Here is a 27314-nt window from a genome sequence, read left to right as displayed (position 1 = left end):
TGCCACGGGATTTAGTGTGTGCTTCTGCACAGGTGTGCTTCTGCCAAACATACTCGCCAGGCTTTATGTGGTGTACCCCCTCTCCTATCAACACTCCTCCATTAAGGAAGCTTAAACCACGGCTAGGGGTGGGGGTGGGGAATTTGTGTTCTCAGAGCTGCAATGACCAGATTCCTTAACAACCAACCTTAACAACAAGTTCCCAGGATGGCATGGCATCCAAATGGCCAGAGGTTATGGGAGTTATATATCAGCAACCACTGGGAAGCCACAGGTTAGCCACACCTGCAGTAAGATAATGTAAGATATACATTTATTTTCCATTATTCCGTGAATTAACAGAATCCTCCTGGCATTCCCATTCAAATGGAGGTGGGCATAGAATTATGGGCATTTATTGTACATTCTTGTAGACTCGTTTTTAGAAAGCTGAAGTGAAACTCAAAAAAAAAAAAATTCACACCATAGTGCCTTCATGTAGAAGAGCTCAAGGGAAACATTGATTTCCTGAATATTAGAGCTGCATGTTATTAAAGTGTCATACATTTGTACTATTCTTACACATCAGGGGGAGACAGAAGAGGCTGGCATTTATCAGGTGGCCTACATAAGGCAGCTATGGATTAGTTCATGGGGAAAATGACCTACTTCGGTCCTCAAAGAGAAACCATCAAACTGACAAGTGGAAAGAATGTTACCTTGTGGCTAACTTTTTGACAGAATTGAAGATGCATAGGTAGATCAACATCCTGTTGCTGCTGCAATTATGGAACCCACTTTTCCTCCTTTGGATATGAAAGTGCCTTAAAGTGGCATGGTCTAAGAGGTTTGTGCCACAAGGTCAACTCAGCCATGATGTAGCAATAAATAAATAAAAAATAATTAAATACTGTTTAAATAAGAAGCTGAGGCTCCAATACTTTGGCCACCTCATGAGAAGAGAAGAATCCTTGGAAAAGACCCTGATGTTGGGAAAGATTGAGGGCACTAGGAGAAGGGGACGTCAGAGGACAAGATGGTTGGACAGTGTTCTCGAAGCTACGAACATGAGTTTGACCAAACTGCGGGAGGCAGTGGAAGACAGGAGTGCCTGGCGTGCTATGGTCCATGGGGTCACGAAGAGTCGGACACGACTAAACGACTAAACAACAACAAAATAAGAAGCAGCAGCTCTCAGTCCCCTCTTAAGCTACTACCACAATCCAACACAGCTTTTTTTCCCTATAGAAAAAGAACCACAGGTGGCCTTACTAGGAAGTAACATTTGGCAGCTGTCTGAGAGGAACTGACTAGGGCCACATTCACACCATATATTTATAGCACTATGGTGCTGTAACTTAAAACAGTCATGGGTTTATCCCCAAAGAATTCTGGGAGCTGTAGTCTGTTAAGATTGCTGAGTGTTGTTAGGAGGCCTCTATTACCTCCCCAGAGATACAATTCCAACAATGGTTTAACAGTTAATCCTGCTTTACAAGGAACTCTGGGAATTGTAGCCATTTCAAGTGGTATCATATTGCTTAAATGTTTGGTGTGAATGTAGCCAATAGCTCCGTGGTAGAGCACGTATTTTGCATTCAGAAGATCCCAGGTTCAATCTTGGGCAGCTCCAGTTAAAAGAACCAAGCATCAGGGAAGACTAAATCAGGTCCTCCCTAACAAGAGGGCACGTGTTGCAGTGCGACCTGGCAACCAGGCCCAGTGTTGTGTGTGGGAACGTTTGGATAGCCACAACACCCTATGGGTGGTCCTTCGATCCTGGGTACAATTGGGCCAGAGTGACGTCAGTCAAGGCGATCGAGGGACCTCTATTTAAGCCTACACACGTGTCCCTGAGCTTCCTCTTTTGGGCTCTGTGCATCGGAACACCCGGCCACCTCTCCCTATATTTAAGGCATTTTGCGATTGGTCTTGCTATGCCGTCGTTGGGACAGGGGCACGGCAGGAATTTCCGCACTTGGCTGATTGGCTAGTCCCACTTGGGTTTCACCTGCCACGTAACAAATTGTCACAACTTGTAAGGTTGCAGATAGGCTCTGGTTCTGGTGCATAGCTGCCAAGTTATCCCTTTTTTTAAGGGAAATTCCCTTATGCTGAATAGGCTTCCTCATGAGAAAAGGGAAAACTTGGCAGCTATGTTCTGGTGATAGGGGTGGCAGGATGCCTAGCCATCCCTATGCATTGGGTATTCCTTTAAGAAGGAATCAACGGACTCATGGTTGGTCTTTCCTGTGAGGGGTTGTGCCCTGAGCCTGAGTCTAGGGGACATCTGGGTGGAGGCCTAGCAGGGCTCCTGCTTGCCACTGTCCCAGGTGTTCACCCGAGACTGACCTATTGTTGGTGCCCAGGGTCAGAGTTGCCTGCAAGGCAGGGAGCTAGTTGAACCAGAGCCTATGCAACCACTCACTTAATTGTAATCACTAAAGATGTGGCCTAAATTCTGCCAAAAACAAAACCTAAAATTTGAGTCTTGTCTGAATTTATTTCTTGGGGGTGGTTAAAAGGTCTCCACATGCAACAGCCACTCTGCGACCCAAGAGTGTTGCTGGCAGTCAAAGTAAACAAAACTGAGCCATATGGACAAATAATCTAGATTCTTATATTCTTCCTAGGTGGCAAATTCTGATTAATGATATTGGAGTCAGGAGAAATGGATCTAACACAATCCACCAGATGATCTTGGAGAAATTGCACTGAGTTCAATGGGTCCTGTACCTCAGACCTTTCCCATGGAAAGTGTTCATCCCTGGGAGCACCATTTTGATTTTCTGATGCCTTGAGCCAGAACTGAGAACTGTAAAGACTTATTGGTTTGGTATCTAATCATCCAAGCCAAGAACTATGGAATGGGATCACTATTGGTCACCCAGAGTTCCTGGTTTACCTCTGGGGAGAGTGCCTAGAAGCTTAATAGTTCATTTCCAATACTATATAGTGTAATGGTATACCCAGGAGCAGCCAGACTCCTCCTCATCTTTTAGTTTAATCTAGGCTGTCGTATCCCTGTTAGCAGCTGGTTGGAAAGGAAATGTCATCTTCCGTTTTCTCATATTATGGGTTTTCCGTTTACCCTTCGAATCACAAATATACAGCAGTGGGATCCAAGGATGGACAATAAACTAGATGAAACTCATTTCCCCTGGGTATACATATGCCTGCACACACAGAGAGTGCACTGTAAACTCTGTCATATGGTGGCTTGTTGCTGCCATAGGAGAGACTGCCAGCATCTGCTCCTAATCAGAAGAATTTAATTCAGGCTCTGCATGGGCAGCTTTCCTTATGCCATCACATTATTTCTATGAATGGAAAGTGAATCTTTCTTATTTTTTCATCCCTGGTCAGAAGCTGATATGGCGAGAGAGCAGGTCCCTTCTGATTAGAAGAAGCACGCACCTTGGTAGAGGACTGAATGTTAAGCAGGGCCTCTCTGCAGCTCAGATATTGTCGGTGTTTTGATCTAGTCATTTGTAGTTATTATGAGCAGCCATTCAGGGATGGACCAGCTGGGGATGACACACACAACTCTGCAACTTCTCTGCTGAGACTTGTAATCATTACCCACTGAAGCTTAAGGATTTACCCATCCTGTTTTGCCTTCCTGCTGGAAAACATGACAAGAGGCATGGGGCAGGGGGGAAGCACTGATATACTTTTTGTGCTAATCTCAACAAGACCCAGGCTGTCTAAATTAACAATTTGTTCAGCCATCGTTAGGGATGCATGGATCTGTCAGTTTCAGTTTCTCATTTGCCCATGTTAGTTTGCAAGTTTTTTTTTTAAAAAAAGAAGTCCTCCTGATAATTATTCAGCATTTCAGTGAAAATATATTCTAATATATACATTTTTGCAAGCACCTCCCCCTAGTATAACACATTCTTACAAGCAAATTGCTATAATACAATACTTTGTTGTATGCTAGTTTCACTGACCAGTGCATATATGAAGTATGTGACTTTTTTTGCACATTACTTGGCTGGAGAACTGCACCACAAAATTCAGAAAAGTGCTAACTTTGAAGGCTGTTTGAGTTTTGGTACTTTTATTGTTCTGGAAAGTGTGGATTAGGTTCATTGCCTCTAAATGAAAACTGAACTGAATTTCTCTTTGATATATAACCATTGTAGGTCATTGTGAATAAGAATGTATCAGAATAAAATACTATGGTGCTCATCCCCCCCCCCTTTTGGGATCAAAAATCACCTCTCAGGAATGCGAGGGGATGCTATCATAGGAGTAGAAGCTTTACTGCAAAAGACAAAGGTTTTTCTTCTTCTGGCAAAGAAGTACTTTAGAGAACCCATTAATGCTCGCACTTAGAGAGCTAATTGCATGCTAGGTTACATGGGTGATCTCTAAAAGCAGGAAGATTCACCGGAGCACATTCACTGTAGTGGCTTACTACTGGAACAACTGACAGATGTGTCCCTTACGACTATAGGATTCACATTAAATCTGCCATGGTTTAGTGTTACACTTACGCTAGATAACCTGGCAGTGGTTTACAATTGTTTCTTCAGGGTTGCTTCAATGATAAAAGAAGGATGGCCCTGCAGTTTGTCGCAACTAGCACAGTCCTCCTAGGCGGGAAGTGTTTGGCAAAATGCTCATTTCAAAGATGAGTCCCAAACTCATCTGGAAACAAAAATACGAAGTGACTAAGTGTGTGTCATTACTTACAGCAGCATCATACCATTTTAACTAGTCCTGGCTCCCCCCACCCACAAAGAATCATTGGAGCTGTATTTTGTTGAGGGTACTGACAGTTGTCAAAAGCCCCCTACCCCCCTTACAAAGCTACAATTTTCAGAGTACCCTGGGAAGAGGGATTGGTTATTTAATAATAATAATAATAATAATAATAATAATAATAATAATAATAATAATTTATTTATATCCCGCCCTCCCCAGTGAGAGCCGGGCTCAGGGTGGCTGACATTAATAAAATTACAATAAAATGTAAAAGAAAGAAAAACAATTGATTAAAATGCAGATTAAAATACAATTTAGATTTTAAAATTGTTTAGAAATAAAGCCTCATTTTAAAATGGCCCAAATCAAACTACACCTTTCATTAGCTCCCATTTACATGAGAGTTATGTCCCAAGGCACCACGCACCTTGGTGAAATCGTGCATAATTGAAACCCATTGAAAAAGCCTGCGAACACCCCGTTCTGCTTCACCCCGTTCTACCCCCATCCCCATTCTGCCCCTTTAAGTGACATTTCAGTGACATCTTTATGATGTTTCCTGGTCACTTCCGGGTTAAGTGTGGTTGCATACATACTGAATGTATGTAAAGGGGGGGCTGTCTTGATTGCAAAAGTAACTCTACTAATAAAAAGGGGAACCAAACCAAATTTCTTCCCCTCCCCATTACACACACACACACACACACACACACACACACACACACACTCCTGTCCTTGTTTGCATACATGTATGTCCTGTAAAAAGGATTCATGATAGCAGAATTATGAAAAAGAATCAAAACTAATCTGCATAATTTATTCTAACTGCATAATGTATACGTTTCTCTTTGGAACTTAATCTGAGGGATGAGGAAATAGTTCAGCTATAATATAAGGTTCGGCTAAATATGTTGCTTGTGTTCTGAGTGGTGCACTTCTGATTAATTCTAGGAATGATCCCTGATCTGAAGTATCCCTCATATGCATGCTAACTGCCCACAAATAACATTTATTTGCAAGTCTCCTCCGACGAACACCATCAGGGCATCAAGCATTTTCAAAAGCACAGGGTTCCTACCATTTCCACACGGTGCTGTGAGAGGGATTGGTTTGACAGTTGCAAAATGAGCAGACATTACTTCAAGCAGTTTGCAATGAAATTTAAACCCTCCGGGGGGGGGGGAGTGAATGTTGTATTGTGGAAGGGAGGAGGGAACCAAATGAGCACCGACCCCCTCATGCTACCTATGAATGTGTACAAAGAAGGCCTGGCACTTGATGAAGCACGCTGCAAGGTGGATTGTAAAGTCGGGACTGTTTGATCAGCAATCACTCGTTCTGTAGTTGGCAGCTATTTAATGCTTGTAGTTTGAATGTGCTCAGTGTGAGTTCAGGTTCACTCTGAACATGTTGCAGAACTGCTTCTTGCAACAGCCAACCTTTCACCCCTTTGCCTCCTCCTTGAGGAAGAGGGAAATTCTAAAGGCAACATCTAATGGTCCAGCAACTCCTCAGCGGGTGCTGACAAAAAATCGCTGCTTAGAAATCAGCGGTGCAGTTCTGCTCGCTCCATGATAAAATCAAAAGACATGCAGAATAAATAAAAGGAGGCAGGAAAGAGGACGGAGGACAGAGAGGAGTACAAGGAAGAGTGTCTTGCCACTCATGGCACTAACCAGGGAATGAGAAATGAATGCTCAGTGCTTTGTTCCATCTCTCATGATTCCTGCATTTCACTTATGCATTTCACTGGGCATTTACCACAGCTATGGAAATGTTGTTTATACAGAAGTGCTCAATTTGGTTAGCTTAAAATATCAGAAAAAGGCACTTGAAGTTAGCAGAATAGTAGAAGTTAAAATAAACCCAGTTTTAAGCAGCATATATGTATAACAAAGAAGAGGAAGAGGAAGAGGAAGAGGAAGAGGAAGAGGAAGAGGAAGAGGAAGAGGAAGAGGAAGAGGAAGAGGAAGAGGAAGAAGAAGAAGAAGAAGAAGAAGAAGAAGAAGAAGAAGAAGAAGAGCAGTTCTAAGTAGTGGTCTCTTATTGGATAAATTATTGAAATTATATAATTAAAACTGAAATGTGTGTGAGAAGGGCTGAGCAAGTGAAGGCTGGAATATGAAGATTGTGTTTGCAAGAGAATCAGGAGAGAAGGTTGGAACAACACGTACACATACTGCATGAACACACGAGCTATTGCTATAATAAGGAGGACAAAGAAAGGAGGGAAAGATAAGAAAGTTGCTATGCCACGTGATTAAACCCGTAGAAGCTAGCAGAAGTGAACGTTGCTTCCATTTCCTTGTGCATTTCATATTTGGTGTGCCACCCCCTTTACTACTTGCTAGTTGAGGTTTTGTCACACCAGCTTTGCAGCATCTAAATAAATGTCCTGTTTGGCTGACAATTAGTGTCTGGATTCTATTGGTGATTCCAGGCAGCCCAGGGTGCTGAACTTGAATCCCAATATTTCCCCAACACTCTGAATGCACATCTATATAAGAATGCCTTGCTTGCATAGTTTCTAGAAATCATATAACTTGGTAATCAAATTATCCCCTACAGGTGTAAAAATGGCAAATAGAGAATTTCCAACTGTGACACCATTGAGTGCAAAGGGCACTCTGGGAAGGAATCCCATCTAGGAGAAGGAAAACTCTGATCCTGAACCTCTACTGCCTTGCAACTATACTCATTTGTGTGAAAGGTTTTGGGAGTAAACCCTGAGGAACAATCGGTACCCGCTACCTTGGAGGACATCTTCAGGAGAAGAAAAGGCTAAGGAATAAACCCTACACAAATCAGGAGTGGAGTCCCTAAGGTGATTGCATGGCAATCTGCCTTCTGGCAGCTCTTGCAGCCAAGCTGGTGTCAACAACTTGGGAGTCAGCAGTTACAAGTTTCTGGTCTCTGCAGCTACAGAAGGCACTGTGATTCTTCAGCAGATTGACTTCATCCCTAGAGGTGCACTCCATTGTCTCTTGAGACAGATGGGTGCCAACTATTAGAGGCCGATGGCGATGTGTGCTCTTCTGCCTTCCAAGTATCACTGCTGCTTACTGACAGATGGAAGGGAAGGCAGCAGGAGCTTTGCACAGTGTAGACACAGCACGGATAAAGCAGGAGGAGCATCCGATTGGCTATGTTGCAGCATTTACACCATGGCAAAGTCCCACTTTCTTGCTCTCTCTCCTCCACCTCTTTCTCTTGGTGAGCATCAACATACCACATTGGGAAGATGGGAGAGCAATGGCACCCCATCTGCACAGCCCTGGTGTCTGAGGCTATGTATAGCTTTCCTAATATGCAAGAAACTGCACAATAAAGAGCAGACTCTTCAGCCCTACATTTTGGCATGGGAAATGCCAGTCCCTTCCACGTTAAGAAAAAAAATCAGCCACATTTCCCTCTTCACATTAAGATACTACAGAGTTGTCATTTAGGCTGCAGCATTCACCCTTGCCTTGAAGGGCAATGGAAGACTTTATTCCCAGCCTAATTGCAGTAGGGAGAGAAAAGGACAGGAGTCATGAGGAGGAGATTATGTGAGCTGGATGAGGAGACCCCAGGGGCCACATCTGGCCGGTAGTCCTCCATTAGCAGCTTACAGCAATTCCAACTCCCTGCTATTATGAGCAGGCATTTTGGCTGTAAAGCAGTTCATCCCCATGCTCAGAAGTAACTCAGTTGACTTTCACTGATCCAGCCCTTGACCCACAAAAGCTTTCCAGACAGACTGTCCATGTCCTTCCTTTAAACGGGGGGGGGGAACCCCACATAAGCAGCAAAGAGGAATAGGAATGGAAAGAGTGAGGGAAGCATCTGTTTTAGGGAAGCTTGGGGAACAATTCTGTGCAGCAAGATAGTGGAGGAGAAACGCAGCTGAGTGCACCTCAATGACCTTTTCTTTTCAGAACAGGAGTGATGATGTCATCTGCAGGATTGCCACGGTAACTGACAGATCTTCATTCCAGATAGTGAAGAGGTAGCCTTCCTGACGTTGTTGGACCACAGCTCCCATCAACATCATCCAACATGGCCATTGGTCAGGCATGAGGGGAGCTGTAATCCAATGACATCAGGGGGCACTATGTTGGCTTCTGCTGCATTAATGAATGATGTCATAATGGAGCTTTCACATTTCTTTCTGGTAGATTAGGATAGAGGAAAATAATGCAGAGGCAAGAATATTTTATTTCTTGTTCATTTCAGGGGGTTCCTACTTCTAGGCATAGAAACAGCCCCCTCCCCACCACCAGCAGAACACCCTCCTCTCACTAGGTTTTGGGCAGGGTGTGAGGGCAGAGAGCAGGAGCGGTGCCTTCCCATTTCAGAATGTGATAGGCCACCACTGTCTATTCATTTAAAGGGTAACATTTCTTTGTAAAATTGTATGCATTTCTCACTACTAGCAAAATCCCAAGGAAAAATATTTACCTGCTGTCTTGTGGAGTATCTTTGGGAGAGAAAAGGGGTAAGGAGTAAACCCTAAAGAAATTCAGAGGACAGCTGGATGGCACCTTGCACACCTCCTTACGACAACTTCTGCAGCCAAGCTGGTGCCAAATGTATTGCTCTGCCTTCCTTTAGACCACGTCAGCGAGGCCAAGACATCTGGGCAGTCCAGGACCTCCAGACACACTGTCCAGACCTTCACTCCAGATAGAGGCAGTCTCTCAAGTAATCTGGTCCCTCAAACAAGATGAGGTGTATACTACCAAAGCTTTGAATTTGGCCCAACGACATCAGCAGGCAGTGCAAATCTCACAAGCCAGGTTTTATATGCTGGTGGTAGTTTGCCTTCAGACCAACCTCAAGGGTAGCCTCACATAAAGCACATTGCAGCAATCCAACTTTGGGGTTACCAGTGCATAGAAAACTGGTTCTGGCTGCTTGCCCAAGAGCAAAGGCAAAAATTGAAACAGGCAATCTTTCAGCAGTGCCCTAGCAGGAGCAGAATGAAGTATGAGTACTGCAAAGGGCCCTTAAAGCAACGTTAAGTGAAAACATAGTCATGAAAGCTAACCACTGCCACAAGCAAAGGTTTGCCTTAAATGTTCCAGGAACAATGGAGATATTGTTCCATGTTTAAGCTGTTATTGGTATGATTGATTTTGTTCCATTTGCTCTCTGATCCTCTTTCCCACCAGCCCCAATTATTTTTAACATACATGTTTTGCTTTTAGCTGAAAGCAGGTTGACAATACATCTATCATTCTTAAAGAACCATTCTCAGGGCATTTATTTTCCATAGTTCCATTTATTTGGTCTCTTGCTCTGTACATTCCCTTGAAATGAATCCATCACATTCAGCTTTATTTTTTCTCTCCTCTCTTAACCTGAATAGCTTTCCATCAGTTTTTGGCATTTGTTTCAACACTACATCATATTCATTAACATTTACTCCTTACTCATAAGGTGTATGATGGAAGGAGCAGGTTCTGAGTAGGGATGGGGGAGAAGTGGGGTTCTGCTTGCATTCTACACTTCTTGAACCAATACACAAAAGTAAGACCATTATTCCTTAGTAATTCACACTTCTCTGAATGTTGTGATTCAGATCTCCAATTAAACAATGCATACACCAATGCATAAGCCACAAGAAAATGTGCATAAAATAAGATGCAAAATGCATTATATTAAGGGAAATGGATTGCAAAAATGTCCATATTAATTAAAAGTGCATACAAAAATATATATTTGAAGAGAAATTCACCCTCAAGCTGGTGAATTTTCATCATACAATATGCTGTGCAAATGAAGATAATTTATTTTAGGTTTGGAAAAATTGAAAACTGATATATCTGTTCACCCCCAGTTATGGGTCCTGTGTGTGTATATCTGTGTGTATGTTTATGTGTCCAGATCTCTCTCTCTCTCTCGTCTCATGTGAAGTTTTATGTATTTATTAGACATGTAGAAGATTTGGAAGGAGTAATAACAAAACCTGCAACATTTTCTGAGCAAGCAGCAAATGTAAATTGTGCTGCAAATGGTCAAATGGGCCAAACAGTCATTAGAATGCTCCATCTTCTGGCCAGATCCATTTTCAGCATGCAAGGAGATGCATGGGGAAAATTGAGATCCGAACCAGACCATATAAATGAATCTAATTTTGAGCAGAGCAAATAGGTAACCACTTTGCTATTAATCTAGCTGGAATGCACAAGTTACCTGCATGCTCCAGAGTCAATTTTGGATTAAGTGCATCACCCTTGCAGAGTCTGTTTATTGCCAACTGTGTGTACTTGAAACTACCACAGTCATGTGCAATAATTCTCTACATACTCCTTGCAGTTACATGAAATTTACTTTATTTGAATCACACTGCTACTGCTATTTAGATAGCATTTTTTCATTATTGTTGTGTATGCTCCATGTAAGCTCATCAGTTCTAACAAATTGCCTGCAAGACAGGTCACCTTTGTTATATTTGTTGTATATGACAGGAATAAGGAACCTATGGCCTCCTATGTGTTTGAGAATATAACTCCCATCACCCCTGACCACTAGCCATGTTCACCTGTCTTCAGTTAATGAATTCTGGATTCCAATAACATATGGAGGCCCAGAAGCTGCCCATCCCTGGTAGGCTATATGTTGAAGAGTACAAGGTGGTTTGCCTAAGACACAATATAACAATCTTACAGCTCACCTTTGATTGTTGGCCTTCCCAAAAGCCCAAGCTAACATGCTTTATTGCACCCATTAAAAAATATCCCTATTACCTTGATGCTTAGAATATCTTTTTATGACCATTTTTTTCCAATGTAACATCTGTGTATAGTTGTTTTATTTCTCAGTTACTTAGTCTCCTCTGACCTTATCTTTTCAATGAGATAAGAAGCCCTTTTCTGGAGCATGACAACAAGATAGTACTGGTATTTGAATTAGAGACAGGAATTAAAATTGGGGGTGCAATTAACCAGCTCCCCTTTCCTCATCGACTGGAGGATGGGGGGCAGAAAGCAGAAGGGGGCCTCTAATATCTCTTGAGCTCCTTAAGGAATTAAAAGGACTGAGAAACTTTCCAAAAATGAATCCACCTTGATGACAGGTTAGAAACCCAACGTGTTCAAGTAACGATCTAACAAATCCCAGTTGAAATTGGCTCTGCTTTAATTATTCTAAAGTGTGAAATGGATTACATTACCCTAAGCTATTTCATCTTCTACAAACGACCCCTTGATTAGAACACAGGTAATTCAAGACTCCAGAGGTGACCACGGGACCTCTGTCAAAGTTTATATGCCACCAAGGGAGGGGGAGGGTTGCTGCTCAGGTGACTAATATATCTTCAACATTGAAACTTACAGAGGGACAGAAAAATGAAAGCTAAGCTTTGTCGTTTTCTAATTTCAACATAAAATAACAAGGGAGAAAGTAAGATAAGCAGGAGATTGCACAAGCTTGCAACAAGCTAATTGGCAGGACTCTCTTAGATCCCATGCTCTTTTCACTCAGTCTTTTTTCCCCAGGAGGGTGGAAGAGCGTACCCATCTGTGAGATGTGTCTCCTGTTAAGGAAGTGTGGGAAAGGCCCGAGAAAGGGAGCAGTTCAAGAACAGATAGAGGCAAGGCACATATGCATTTGTGGAATAATAAAAACCCATGCATATAGTGCTTTTGATTGTTCAAAATCCTTCAAACACAGCCTTATTAAACAAGTTAACAGAAGTTAATAGCTTGTTTCTTCTTCTTAATTACCGTAGCTTCTTTATAAACAGAACAGAGGTGCCAACTAAAGCAAGTGTCACTTTATTCCACAGATACGGAACCTGTGCCTCTCCAGAAGTTCATAAAATCAGAGAAATCAAAGGACTAAAAATTCATTTTGTTACTTTGGGCTCAGTCCTCCAATCTGTTACGGTCATCTTGAATCCCAATTCTGTTTTCTGCAGCATTGGCTATCCCTCCTAGTTTGGTGTCATTTGCAAATTTGATGAGCCTTAATTTGATGAGCCTCCATGCCTTAAGCCAAGTAATTTATAAAGACATTGAACAACAGGACCCAGGAAAGAGCCCTGTGGCACCCCACTTGTCACTTTTTCCCAGGATGATGAGGAACTATGAGTGAGTACTCTTTAGGCTCATTCTGTAAACCAGCTACAAATCCACCTAACAGTTACCTCATCCAACCCACATTTCACCAGCATCTTGACAATAATATCATGAGGGACTTTGTCAAAAACCTTGCTGTTCTTGGACTCCAGCTCCTGAGAGCCTATGAGTATGCCCCATGACCAGGGATAGTTGGAGTCCAACAACATCCCGGGGGGGGGGAGCACAGGTTCCCCATCCCTACATTATTCAGTTGTCCAAATTCCAATGCAGTGGAGAGGGGGAGGACACCACCAGCAAAATCATTCACCATGGTGAGGGTTTTCCAAGCATGCTTTCCATTTAGTATGTTTCTCCCTTGCATCCTGAATTTGAGCATCTTCAAAGCCCATGGCACCTTTGGTAAAGGCTGTTCTCCAACTGGAGCGCTCACAGGCCAGTGTTTCCCAATTGTCAATTTATACTAGTTTTTGGTATTTTAAGATTTTCCTTGAGAGAGTCTTTAAACCTCTTTTGTTGGCCACCGGCATTACACTTTCCATTTTAAAGTTCAGACTAGAGTAGTTACTTTGGAAGACGATAATCAGGCATCCGAACAACATGGGTTGGAGGCTTCCTTCCCAGCTAATTACTGAGTTGTAGCACAGACAGCTGATGCCTTAATGCCTAACAACAAAGACATGAACTTGAGACTTACATATTATTTTCATATGTCCTACTCTGATCCAGGTCTGTTCTGCACCAGCAGCAAAGTGATGTGGCAATAGGCCACTTCTGGTGGCAGATGAGGAATTGATGTTTTGTAGGCAATATGGAGGGTGTGTTTTTTCTTTTCCTTTTGTGTGAAATCAGGGTATCTGAAGGACTGTGGTCTAGCAGCTCATACAGCTTGTTGGTGGCACACCAACTGAATTTCTGCATGATATTATCCATTCATCAGACAGTTGCTACAGGCTCAAATCAAATCCTGATACTTCCCATCCCTAGACAGCATTAGATTATAAAATGGTTTGTTCTGCTAGCACAAGGATGGGCGGAAGGAATGACCCTCCAAATGTTGTTAGACTACATCTCCATTTATGCCCGGGCATTAGTCAGGCTCACTGAGGTTGATAGAACTTTGAGTACAACAACACCTGCAACTTCTTAAATTCCCCAACCTTATGCTAGGGGACCAGTTCCTAATCTGTCCCCCCATCCCTGACATAGCACAACAATTTAGCCAAGTTTTCCCCAACCATATTATTTCTCTAGTCGTTTGTATTTCTGAAGGGCTTATTCCAATAACAAAACAAAACAAACATGCAGAAGTAATCTACTGATATTTTTTTAAAAAACACATGACCTGACCAGGTTTGCTATGAGTGTAACTTGCTGCTCTCCTGCCAACAGCTCACCATTCCTGGCAGCATCTTAGGGACCATAAAACCTGGTCAGCACATTGACACACAATGTGAGTAATTTATATGGGAGGTAAGCTCATTCATATATAACATTAGGTCAAAGGTGGGGAGCATCAAGCCCTGGGTGCAGAAATCACCTCTCCAAGCCTTTTTATTTGGCCCTTGGGACACACCCTCTCCCCAGACGACATCTTTCACAAACCCTGCTTATATCATCCTCAAACATTTTTGCCTGGCTGGAATATGTCTATAACTGTGATAATGTTCATTTGCTTGCATGGGTGGAGTATGGAGAGAGGCATGTGAGTGCAGAAACCTCTGACTTTCCTGTGAATGAAATGCAGCCTACTGTAGAGAGGTAAGTGCTGACTCTGCCCACCGCTGGTACATGGTCCAACTAACACGTTCCATCAGCCCACTTGTGCAATGGACCTCCCTCCCTCCTCCCCCTGTGCACCCCCTAAAACTGTTCTAGGTGTTCCCCCAACCCTCTGGAATAGATTTGTGGAAGGTGTGGGGCATGCATGGGGAGAGGAAAGGGGGGGTGTTCTGTTGAGCAAGCAGAAATCCTTGCGCTGACAGAGCATGTTAGTTGGATGCCTCCCACAATCTGCAGTTTAGAGACAATAGGGCAATTTATGCTCTCACAATTCAGATTGCATTTAGCACTCCTTAAATTTCAACATGCTGAAGATATATTTCTATAATAAAGTTTTTGTTTCCCCAACCATCTTGGCTCTATTAAGGCGGGGGGAGTACAAAACACAATTTTCACTTCCCTTGAAGGAACCTAAAGCTGCCTGACTAGCTTTCTCTCCAGCTGCAGGCTGTTTTGAATGTAGACAAATTGCCAGAGCTGATTTCGTCTACAAAAAACTGATTAGTGAACCCCCTGTGAATTCTCTAACTGTACCGTTGGCAGCCTAAGAGATTAGTGAAGCAATTCCCATCATCAAATTATTTACTGTTAAAATATTGGATTAGGGATGTTGTTATCCACTGCTCTGAGATTACAACGTGATTCTGTAAAGATGAGAAAGGAGGAAAATAAACTTACCCTCAATCATTGGTAATTAGGATTTGAACTTTTTAGCTGCTTTCCCATCTCATTAAAGGCAAGTGTCAGCTTCCTAAAGATTCACTTGTGCTCATTACAAAATCTCCTTCTAACTTCTCTTTCTCAAGACAAGGGCCACACCAGTACGTACAGAATGCCTCCCAGGCATTTCACTAATCGTATTAGAAACTATTTTAGCTACTCTCAAAATTTATAGAGCCATCTTGGCTGAGCAGGATACTCCAAATTAGCCTCCAGTACCACCCTTGGGAAATAATCCAATAGCAAATTGCCAAAGACTTATCCCTGCCCTTGAAAGGTGCCAAACCAGAACCTGCCTTCATTAACACAAAATTTCTAAAATTCTGCCAGGAATTGCAGTCACCACCTTAGAACAGCCATCCTATTCTGAGACAAAAGCTTGCTCTGGCTAAACAGTTATAAAGGAGCTTTGTACATGTTCATTGACACACTTTATTTTTCAAAGCAAGCAGGCGCCAGCTGTGCCCTTTGCCAGCAAAGGCAGACTTTGGACTATCAACTTTAAGCGGTGCCCAGTGCAAGGCCAAAATGTGCCCCTCCCCTCCCCTCCCATTCTGCTCAATTCTCTACATCATGGTTGTGATGCCCTGCCGTGCCCCCTAGGCTCAGCAGCCAGTGCAGCAGAACTGGCCACACTGCCCTAAATCGGCCTCTGCTTCCAGGATTCCTTTCCCCTTTCCCTGCCCTCCCAAGTTTTCTGTTGCTTTCTTGCCTCCACAGTCAACATTCCTTGGCCACTGAGGGTGCTCAGTTGTCATTGTGCTGTTGCTCAAATTCTTCCCCTCAACCTTAGCTATATTCTTCAGAATTTCCTTTTGGTCCTTCCACAAACCTTGAATGTGTAGGTACCTCTCTCTCGTTTATGAGTGGTACAATTTTGCCCATGCAATTTTGGTTTCTGCATCCAGGCAAATAATCATTTTTAACATATAGATTTTGTTCTGAATGTGAGCCTTGGCAGGAAAACTGGTCACCCATGTGATGCCCAGGTGGTGCACATGTACACCCCTCCAAAGCCTTCAATTGCACCTACTGGGTTTCCTCCTGCTGCTGCAATTAAAATGGAAGAAGCATTCAATTGCAGCAAGTAGCATAGGTAGGCCATGATCTGTCAGAGGATGTGATGTGTCCATAAAAAGGTAACCATTAGGTCCAGTCGTGACCATCTCTGGGGTTGCGGTGCTCATTTCACGTTATTGGCCGAGGGAGCTGGCGTACAGCTTCCAGGTCATGTGGCTAGCATGACAAAGCTGCTTCTGGAGAACCAGAGCAGCACACGGAAATGCCATTTACCTTCCCCCTTGAAGCGGTACCTATTTATCTACTTGCACTTTGACGTGCTTTTGAACTACTAAGTTGGCAGGAGCTGGGACCGAGCAATGGGAGCTCATTCCGTCGCAGGGATTCGAACCGCTGACCTTCTGATCGGCAAGGCCTAGGCTCTGTGGTTTAACCCACAGCGCCACCTGCGCCCCTGATGTGTCCATAGTCCCACCCCAAAGCATAGCTGCCAAGTTATCCCTTTTTTACAGGGATTTTCCCTTATGCTGAATAGGCTTCCTCGCGAGAAAAGGGAAAACTTGGCAGCTATGCCCCAAAGGTTGGTGACCTCTGCTTTAGAATAACAACTTTTAACCTAACTTTTAAGGCTACAGTACATACAGAAATAGCATCTAGAAGAGCTCTGCCAAAGGCCAAACTGAACTAACTCTGTGTTATGCTTTCACAGTAGTCAATCACATACCTATGGAAAAGTCCATAGGAAGTTTGGAAGTTAAAACAGTCTTTTTTAATCTGTATCTTTGTTGCTGATGTTTCTTTTTTCTATTTTCATTCTTCATTTTTCTTTCCCCCCCTCTTTTGTTCCTTTTTTGTATGTTAATTTGTGTTGAATTGGTTATGTTATGATGTATTGTGTAGTGTACTCATGTGTGTTTTTTAATAAGAAACAAAGATGAATTAATTATTAAAAAGAAAAAGGGAAAAGGGAAAGTCCAAAAGCAGGAACTGAGGCACACTGCCACCTTAAATGAAGGTAGAGCAAAAGCTTCATGGCTACAAAGGCTTTTAAGTCTCACTGGAGACTATTGCTTGTCTCTTGATACTTATCAATCTATCACTCAATCTATCTTGTATAACAGATTGGATAACCTCACATAATATGCCCCCCACACACATACACTTTTTGTATTTTGTTATTGTTAACAGATTTGGATATATTTAATAGAAAAGTGATACAGAAATATATGCCAATTAAAACATATAACAAATAAAACTAGCTGACCCAGCCACGCGTTACTGTGTTTTTGTTGTTTGGTTTTTTTTTTTTTTTGAGAGTTTTGAAATCATTTGTATTTAGAAAGGTAATGTTTTGTTTTGTTTTAATTTTTGGATGTATTCTTTTTGTCTGGATGTATTAACTTTGTCCTTGGGTTTTGGGTTGTTTTTTTTTTTTTGAGTTCTTATGATTGTTGTTTGGTTTGTTTTGGTTTGTTTTTTTAGTGATCGCCCCTCATTAAAAAAAAAAAAAATCGATCCATAGTCCGAAAACACAGCAACACACACAGACACCAGCCAAGTAAAATCCCCTCCCAGCCCGCCCCCCCTCCAAAAAAAGACCGAAGTACAGTCTGGTAAGCGCACAACACTCACATACACACTGACCAAAACACTACACCCTCCCCCACCATCCCCTCCCAGACTGTCCCCCGCTGAAAAGAAAACCCGATCCAGTTCCTGCAAACCACACAACACACAAACACACACTGTCTGATCTACATCCCCTCCCCACCCGTCCCCCACTCAAAAAGAAACTGAAGATGGTGGTGTAACGTTAGAGGGGGGCGATTTCAGTTGGGCGACAGTTAAAATGGGTTCCAATCTGGATCCCGGGGTTCACCCAGACAGTAGAGCAAGTGCAATCAACCTTTCTCTACAAGATTTTCTCTGTTCCAAGATGCGTCCCATATGCAGTTTTATGTCTAGAGGGAGCTCAACACAAGGTGGAATCTGTCGCCTGGGCAAGATTCCTTATATTCTGGCTAAAAATCTGCCTCAACTCTGACAGAGATCCCTTCCTCCAGGTAATGCTTTCGGACACCTTCCTCCCCCCAGGGCTGCAACACTTCAACAGGAAGGTACTGCAACTGGGGCTTTCAATAGAACTCCTTCGCTCAATGTCCTTACAATCTGCCAAAGCCACAGTCATTACTAGGTTGTGGGACATTGAGAGACAGGATCTTATAGCGGCAGCAGGCACAACATGTTCCCCCCTTCTTTTCCACCTCCCGTGGGCTCATGAAACAAAACCTAACTATCTTGACTTCCTACTGAACCCACAGGAAAGAAGGGCATTTTCGTTGGCCAGGTTCAATGCAAATCCATCGAACCTCCTATGGGGAAGATTCTCGGGCAGGGCGAAGGATGAGAGGATCTGTCCGTGTCATGACCCTCAGGTGGAAAGCCTTCCACATATGGTTTTTCATTGTAACCTTTACGTCGACCTTCGTCAACGGTTCCTGGACCGGCTCTGCATTCCCAGAGGGAGACCAGAGCGGGAAATCTTGCGGTTCCTCTTGCTGGGGAAGGACCCGGTCCTCACCGAGATGGTGGCTCAATATCTTAATTTACTATTTTCTCGGCGTTGTACTCTGCAGTCGTCTGAGTCGCCGGAAGCCCCATTGTCGTGAAAGCGGATGGCGGATTATTCCCTTCCCTCTCTTGGCACAGCGTTTGCCACAGTGACAGTTTTAATCTGTTATTATTTTGTATGCGAGTTTGTTTGATGCCAATAAAGGTTTTACTTACTTGTTAAAATGGGGGGCAGGCTTTGAGGAGGTGATGGTGGCACATCTTGGTAGTTGCAGCATGGGATCTGCCTTTGTGGTGTTTGTGGCGCGGCTTTGGAGGTGGGAGTGCGCAATCAGGCTGCTGGATGCTGCTGGAGTCTTCAGAGCTTCTGGTGGTGACGTCTAATTTGAACGTCACTTTTTGTGTTTAATCATTATTTTAGGTGTGAAAGATTTTTTTTTTTTGCCAGATCCCTCCCTGATGGGCATGAAACGTCGTGACCAAATTTGTTCCATTACGGTTCAGCGGTTACGGATAAAGGCTGTGACGCAATGCAGGCGCAATGCCTACATAGCAATGTAGGCGCAATGCCTACATAGATACATACATACATACATACATACATACATACATACATACATACATACATACATAGATACGTTCCAGTTGTGGGCAGCTGCAATGATAAATTTGCTCCTGCTGTGAAGAAAGTGGCTCCAGCTATGCCTAATGAAGGCTTTTATCTCACTTCCTTGGAACTATGCAGCCTCTGAAACCCATGTATCTGGCATTTCCCCCAGAGGTGGCCACATAACTGTTAGGCATCTCCTACTGCATCTTACTGCGTAACCAGTCAGTCAATCACTTAAGAAGTATCAACTGGTAATAAAAGACCCAACATCCTGTAGTTAGCATTTACGTCCAACCTATAAAGTATTTGCAGATGTCCACCAGCTGGAAATGATTACAAATGAGGTTTTAATCACTGGACATTGAAGGCAGCTAAGAAAGAACCTTATTGAAAATGCTTTATGAACAGAGTATGCTAACCTTCAGGGTCACCTGTGCCTTGGCTTTAGCTCAAGGGGAGGGTCGGCAAATATATGGCAGCTGTCAAGAAGGTCCATATATTACTGCAGCTACTGAAGTGGGTTCTCCAAACGGATAAGCCAATTTTGTTTGATGTATATTTACTCTGGGGCTGTCGATTGGAAATGTGCTCAAGTAGCTTGAAAGGCAAGGGCATGGGCAACATAAATTACCATAGCAGCCCCTGGTCTTTCCACTCTTTCCTGTGTCCTTATAAGACACACAGCAATATTTGAAAACAAGTTGTTCCCTTTCAATACAAATGTACTGAAGAACATGATGAATGTTTAGAAGGTCAGAGAGCATGCTGTATTTGATGCCAGGACATATTGACCCAAGATGTCTGACTGGAAACCTAGCAGGTAGTCATTGTATAAAATTCCTTTCCCTTCCGTCACCAACAGCAACAGCACTTCCAGCAAACCAATTTTTCAGTGAGGATGCAGTGCAATAAGACTTCAAGATGTTGATTGATTGAGTGAATAGTGTGCTTGTGTGCATTGGTGGATGTGTGGGGGTAGAATGAGATGAGTGATATTGAATATGAACCATTTTAACTACACATGGCCTTGAGACCCTTGCATGGGAGATAATGATGATGATACCATTTGTCTAATTTGTTTAGATGTAAGGCACAATTTGGAAGTGATAAGCAGTGTTTTGTGAGTCTTGGCAAGATGAAGACTGAAATGGAAGGAATCATTGGCTCTAAAGAAGTTTCAAAATGTGCTATGTTTTGTTTTGTTTTGATATGTTATTGTTTTACTGCTTTGTATTTTAGTTTTGTTTCATATCTGCATTTTTGACCACAGCTAATCATGCTGGTGGTGTGATGTAATAGCATGGACCTGGAGCTGCATGATGCAGTATGTGCAAAGAGAGTTAGGTTCATTCCCCCAGGAGCTTGCAATCTGAGTGGCATGTCAGTGAGGTCATCTACATGCAGCAAAATGTTGTTATATACTTCCAATATGGTACCTGGTGCTCAGTTTGACTGACACACACATACACACACACACACCTTCTGTTTTCTGCTCTTTTGGAAACAGAGATTTGATCTGACATCCTTTGATCTCTGAGTCCAAGACACAACTGTGGAAAATTGAATTTAAAGGAGATTGCTCCCAAAGCTGAAATAACCATAGAAAGACTTGGAATATGTCAAGCTAACTGACCTCTGTGAAACCAAAACTGTTTATGAGTCCCCTTAACTGAGAAGCTGAAATAGCTTAGCAGCCATGTGCTTTAATCAGACAGTGGGGGAACAACTGAAATAATGCATGGTGTTTAATATCTCAATAAGCCCTGCCCATAGATCACAAAATGTGTTCTATTCTCTTTGCTTTATTTTATCCCTTAAAAAATAATTGCCCTAGATCTTTACCCAGATAGCTCCTGAGGGTCTTTGGGATGTTCCCATTGTTATGGCTGCTGGAGACGGCCACCTCACAATGGTGATGGAAGGTGGTGAACTCTTAAAACTTGAAATAGGTTGTGTTGATTTTGCAATCATACTTTTCTTACTTTTTTAAATTGAAAAGTAATGCAAGCGTGCAAGACCAAAACAGAATAAGCTATCATGTGATTGTAAAAACAAATTAAAAACAACAATCAAACATCACTGGAAAGTCTACTTATCTTACAGGATTTTCAATATGGTATGTAGTCTACATTTCTTACAGAGGGCCTTCTCGGTAGTAGCACCCACCTTGTGGAACGCCCTCCCACCAGATGTCAAAGAGAAAAACTACCACCAGACTTTTAGAAGACATCTGAAGGCAGCCCTCTTTAGGGAAGCTTTTAATGTTTAATAGACTATTGTATTTTAATATTCTGTTGGAGGCCATCCAGGTGTGGCCTTGGAGGCCCAGCCAGATGGGTGGGGTATAAATAATAAATTGCAAACTTAGTGCACTTCCTCCCGCTTCATTCAAAGCCCCAACCCCAGAACTCTATTGGCTCCCAGGGGTGCAGTTTGTCCTGAACCATAGCATGAGGCACACTTTATTGAAAGCCAGCCAGCTAGCTAGCTCCTGCCTCAGTCGTAGCAGGGATGCAGCTGGGACTTATTATGGAGGGGTGGAAAGCAGTAGCGTAGCATGGGTTGCCAGTACTCGGGGCCGCATGGATGGGTGGGTGGGAAGGAGGGAGGGCAGTGGACAGAATATGCATGCACATTCAATTGCTTAACAGTGGCAACATCACCCAGGACATTGCAGCCGCATAGAGATAAGAAAAGAGGAGTCATTCCATTGTATGGAGAGGCTATTTCCTTGTTCTCATGGGGAAGCTGTTTTCAACAGGGTCCAGCAACAGAAGTTGACCCTTTCCACCACTGGCCCTAGCCTCACCCACAAGTGGCATTTGCAACCCCTGGCATATTACTCCTGAGAGAATATAGTCTTCAGGGTAATAAAGGTTCCCCATCTCTGCTGTCCAAAAAGAATAGTACCAAAGCACAATATGCATCCTTGAATAACTCAAAAAGAAGAACCCAACACTGCTTACCGTACCTTGGTTAGCATGATTGTAGCTGAGGATAAAGAGGGGACTGTATTCCACTTACAGCTTCCAAGCTTCCTGTCAATTTGTAAGGCTCTTGGGGGAGCTAGGCAGTTAGAACCTCTAAGATAAATCTGCAGCTATGTTCTCATGACAGGGCAACAAACCATTCCCCATTTCAATTATCTGAAGGTACAAAGGCCCTAACCAGCTCCAGTCATCTGGCACAAATTGCTGCATGGTTTATTTCCCTTGCAAAGTTCAATTTGTAATGCAGTGGTTTCAGCAAAGGATTTGAATGCAACCCAAACCATGGTTGATGCAAAGGATTTTCAGATTCATGCAAAATCATGTCCCAGTCACTGTTGCTATATTGCATCATTAGAGGAGGTAGGAAGTTACAGGAGCGGGAGATAGTAAACATGTTTGTACTCAAGCTTTTCTGAAAGACGATTCAATTTCAAACTTACTGGCTCATTGGTCTCCTTATAGCACTGGCATTTGTTAGAAGGGGGGGGGAGATGGACCAGAGAAAACACAATCTGTGATTGAGGTGGAAACAGCTAAAACCAGCAATCAAAGCAATACCTTATAGTAAACCTATACCTGATGCACAACAGCTACATTCCATCCCAGATGTCAACTTCAACCATAGCAGTTTCCCATGTACAAATATGGTTTACATGCCTGACTCGTTGCTCAATTCAAATTGTGAAACAACATGTAGACAGGGATAATCTGTCTGAATTGTTCTGCTACGCAGGCTGACATAATGCAGCCTGACAATAAAGTGCTGTATCCAACGTGTTCAGAAGGCAGCTTGGACAACCAATTTTTCACTCCCCTATTTCCCCCCTTGCATTTCATGTCTCCCCCGAAAAGCCTTTCTAGAGGGTCACGGGACCTCCTACCACTTTGTCCTGTGGCAGAGGAGATTTCCCTAAAATCGGGCAGAGGAATCTTGTATGGTTCAGATAAGGTCCCCAATTTGGGACAATTCCTTCCTCCCACAGTACAGCTCCAAACTACCAAACAGATGGTAGTTTCCTCACCCTTTGAGAGCTGCTTTGAGCAGAAGTGGCTCACCAGGTGGGGTTGAACTATGCCAGCTTCCAGGTGCATGGGTTGCTATTGCTCAATGAGAGGGGGGGAGGCATTGGGGAAGTCAGTGCAGTGCAAATGATCTTCATACACAATCTCAAACTGCTAGTGTGCTTCCATTATAATGAGCAAACACCTTGCTGCCTCTCACTCCCAATCTTGTTCCCAGTAAGCAACAGTGAGACACCTGTTGGGAAGCTAGCCTAGCAGCGTTGTCCCACCCAGCAAGCCACTGTTGATTTTAAGGGTACACATTTAAGGGGACTCGCTGTGTCGCCTCGCTGGCCCGCCCCTCAACTCCACCCAGGGAGAGAGTGCGTCAGCAGGAAGGGAGAGTGTGTGTCAGCCGAGGGAGCAAGCTGTTCCCGGCAGCCGTCTGGCGAAAACCTCGCTAGGCGCTGCAGGGGCTTGCTCAGCCAACACGCGCTCTCCCTGGATGGAGGCAAGGGGCGTGCCAGCAAGGGGCATAACACCACCCACAAGCGTGATGCCACCTCACGTGCGTTTTGGGATGGGGCGCGCCACACGCAGGGGCGGGGCGCGTGTTTTGGGGCGGGGTGGGCAGCTTTGATGGTGCCCCTGGGATTGCGCTGCTCAGGGCGGCCCACCCCCAGTGTCCCTATCTTCCTACGCCCCTGTTCTCCGGCTGGAGCTGCTGGCCAAATGCCCAGGCAGGGGCCAAGGACCATATCACTCCCCAGCATGGCAACCTTGTGGGGTAGCATCTATTTTAAGTATGTCATAGTTCTTACCCACACCAGGCTTGACCCCAGGTATCCATATAGAAATACAAAAATACATATCCATTGCAAAATATCTTTTTATAATACACTGATATAAAACAGCTACTTGGTCTTAAAAAAAGAAAACAGGAAAAAAGACAAGAACAAGCAAATTCTAAAGAAAGAGAAAGCAGGAAAAAAATAGAGAAAGAAGAAGCAAAAGCCTTTTGGCTGTCTGTACTATAGCTATATATAGCATTCAGGTATCCTTCCAGCAGGCAGGCTGGAGGTCTTAATAGGCTACCCAATGCCAGAACAAAACTCACTTACATCTGTAATCAATACAGTTGTGGCCTAATTTTAATCTCCAATGAATTGTGTCTGTGTTTCTTGTTTCACCCAAATGGCTTGATTCACAACACTTGGGCAATTCAAGCCAGGTCAGTAATGCAGCCCCAACTGTGCCACAATACCAGCCACTACTGGCTACGTGTCAAACAGTTCTGTGATCTTTTCAGCTGTTACTCTACCTGGATGAAGCAGGAGACAAGATGGGAAGCATGCTTCTGCTTGGCTCCCCCTCAAATATATCCATTTGAGCTGCTCAGCTTTGCAACTGCAACCAGTATCTGAATTTGCATGGTCCTGTCCGCTCCCTTTTTCCTTTTGTGTTGTGTCTTTCATATTTAAAATGTCTGGACAGATAATGTCTTGTTTGTTATCGATCTCATGTAAGCTGCCCTGCAAGTCTTTTCAAGTAAATAAATTCACATTGAGAGAGAATTGTGTGATGTAAAGCACCTTGAACTCCACCACCACATACAACTTAACTAAAGACAGTTTTGAACTACAAGAAAAACAGAAAGACAGGCCAGGCAAAACCAGATGGACAAATTATCAAGTAGTAATTTGGAATAAATGCAGACACGAAAGAAAGAGAGAAAGAGAGAAAGAGAGAAAGAAAGAAAGAAAGTTTGTGAGGCCCGCCAAAACAGAAAATATAATTAAAATCCAAAAGTTTTGTCAATTTTCCTCCCATCTCTAAGTTAATATGAAAACATTAATCTGCTCAACTCTGCAACCCTAAAACAATTACATAGAGACACAAAGCAATATCAAAAAACTGTAGCTAATTAGGAATTCTCCTGTTATAACACATTATATAGTCTTCAAGTTAAATGTTGTCCATGAATGTACTCATTCATCAGTTTTCTCATCCCTTGAATTGCATGAACATAATTTCTTTTCTGTTGGGTCAAAACCAGTGGACCTTAAGATTTTAAAATGTTCTGCTGATAAGCTTTCACCCTTTAAGCTGTCATTCTGAAGACTTAAATAGAATTCCATCCCCAGAGTTAATGATCGTCTCATAATTTCCACAGACACTGACTTAATTTGTACATTTCTGTTTGTCAGTGGCTTGTTAGAGACTGCAGTTTGCCTTGAATATGGGCCAATTTGCATGACCATGCCCCATGTGACTGGTGGTCCTCCTACACACACACACACACACACACACACTAGTAATAATGTGCATACATTAAAAGAAGAACCAGGCTTCTAATAGGCATCTAGTTGGCCAATGTGAAAGGAAAGTTCTAGACTAGATGGGCCTTGGCCTAGGAGGATGCTAGTATCCACCTAATAATGTTTTGATATCATACCTATACCAGTGTGACCATCAAAGTTGCGCAGCACCAACCGAGTAGTCTAGCAACGCTTCAGAGTCTTCCCCCTTTTGATTTGTCAGTCTAAGTACAGTAACCTGGTCTTAGAGGTTAAACTTAATAGGTCCAAATATACAAAGAGATCCAAGTTTGGAGAGAGCTCCATCACCACCACAATTTACTTCACTAACACCACCTACTACTTCTGCTGATTGCATGATCCATTGGCCATGTTGGTTGGGGCTTATGGGAGTTGGATACTCAGCTTCATATGGAGTGCCATGCTTTCTCAATCCTTGCTCTAGGAGAACATGAGAAAAGGAGACATAATGCAAATGCTGTTTCTTACCTGTGGCTGAGTCCACGACTCTAGACTTGTCTCTTTTAATGGTGTTTGGGGTCTTCCAGATTCTTTTGAATGCTTGCAGATAGAAAGAGAAATATGAACAGTCAGTATTTTTCAGGCCAGCATATAAACATTTGACATGCAATTGTACATGTTCATATGAACATAAGCGAGAGGATTATGACGTTATAATAATTCATTGTAATTAAATGTTTTTATAGTTGCTGTAAGTGTACTGGCTCCTGCCAAAAAATGACAACAGATACTTTCTTGTAAGTAACGGAGGGGAAGGTTATTATAGCAAGCAAGTGGTATCAACTCAGCATCATGGAAAGTGTAGACCAGGCATCCCCAAACTTCGGCCATTCAAATGTTTTGGACTAGAATTCCCATCACTCCTGACCACTGGTCCTGTTAGCTAGGGATCATGGGAGTTGTAGGCCAAAACATCTGGAGGGCCGCAGTTTGGGGATGCCTGGTGTAGACCATAGTCCCTGCACCCTTACATGACGAAAGGACAGCAACAATAGTTATGGTCCAGGATCAGCACCAAGGTACAAATTTCCAAGATCCGTAACATAACTGCAAAGACGGCACAGGAGATGTGAAGTTGTTCAAGTGAGTTTCCCCACCTACCTTGCCAACCTTTTAAGCAGAGGCAGAGAATGCCCAGCAGCTTGTGAGAATTCCTGCCCCTGGTGGAATTCCTGGCCTGAAGGCGGAATTCATCTCTCTTTTCTTGTTGTGCCACTTCTTGGTAACATACACTGCTAGATCGCTCCCACTGTGCTGCAAAATGTGGTGCCTCTGAGATATGCTCAGCCTTCAGATTCTCTAACTGTCCCTTCTCCTCCATGGGTGGATAAGAGGCAGCCTCTGAAAATCTGGGAGATGGGGTGGGGTTCATTGAAAGTACTCTGCTCTTTTGTCTCACCTCCTCCACTTCAGACTCCTCTTCCTCTAGTGCTTCCTACTCCAGGTCTGGGTCATAGTACCCAGGGGGAATCACAGCAATAAGCTGTTCAAATAACTTTTGTTATGAGGATGCAAATAAATGTTA

The 27314-nt window shown here is 43.2% G+C and overlaps 1 protein-coding gene across 1 annotated transcript in view; it reads right to left on the bottom strand.

The window, feature by feature from the left end:
- Positions 1–27314, bottom strand: part of LOC148686569 (protocadherin-9-like) — a 363264-nt gene that overhangs the window by 290999 nt on the left and 44951 nt on the right. The window contains exon 2 of the mRNA XM_088665406.1: positions 26258–26329. Within this exon, the coding sequence (XP_088521532.1) occupies positions 26258–26329 (72 nt within the window). The remainder of the gene's footprint in view (positions 1–26257; positions 26330–27314) is intronic.

Source organism: Zootoca vivipara, chromosome Z2 (assembly GCF_965207765.1).
Source record: "Zootoca vivipara chromosome Z2, rZooViv2.hap1.1, whole genome shotgun sequence".
Taxonomy (NCBI): Eukaryota; Metazoa; Chordata; class Lepidosauria; order Squamata; family Lacertidae; genus Zootoca; species Zootoca vivipara.
This window is presented reverse-complemented; position numbering and strand designations above follow the sequence as displayed.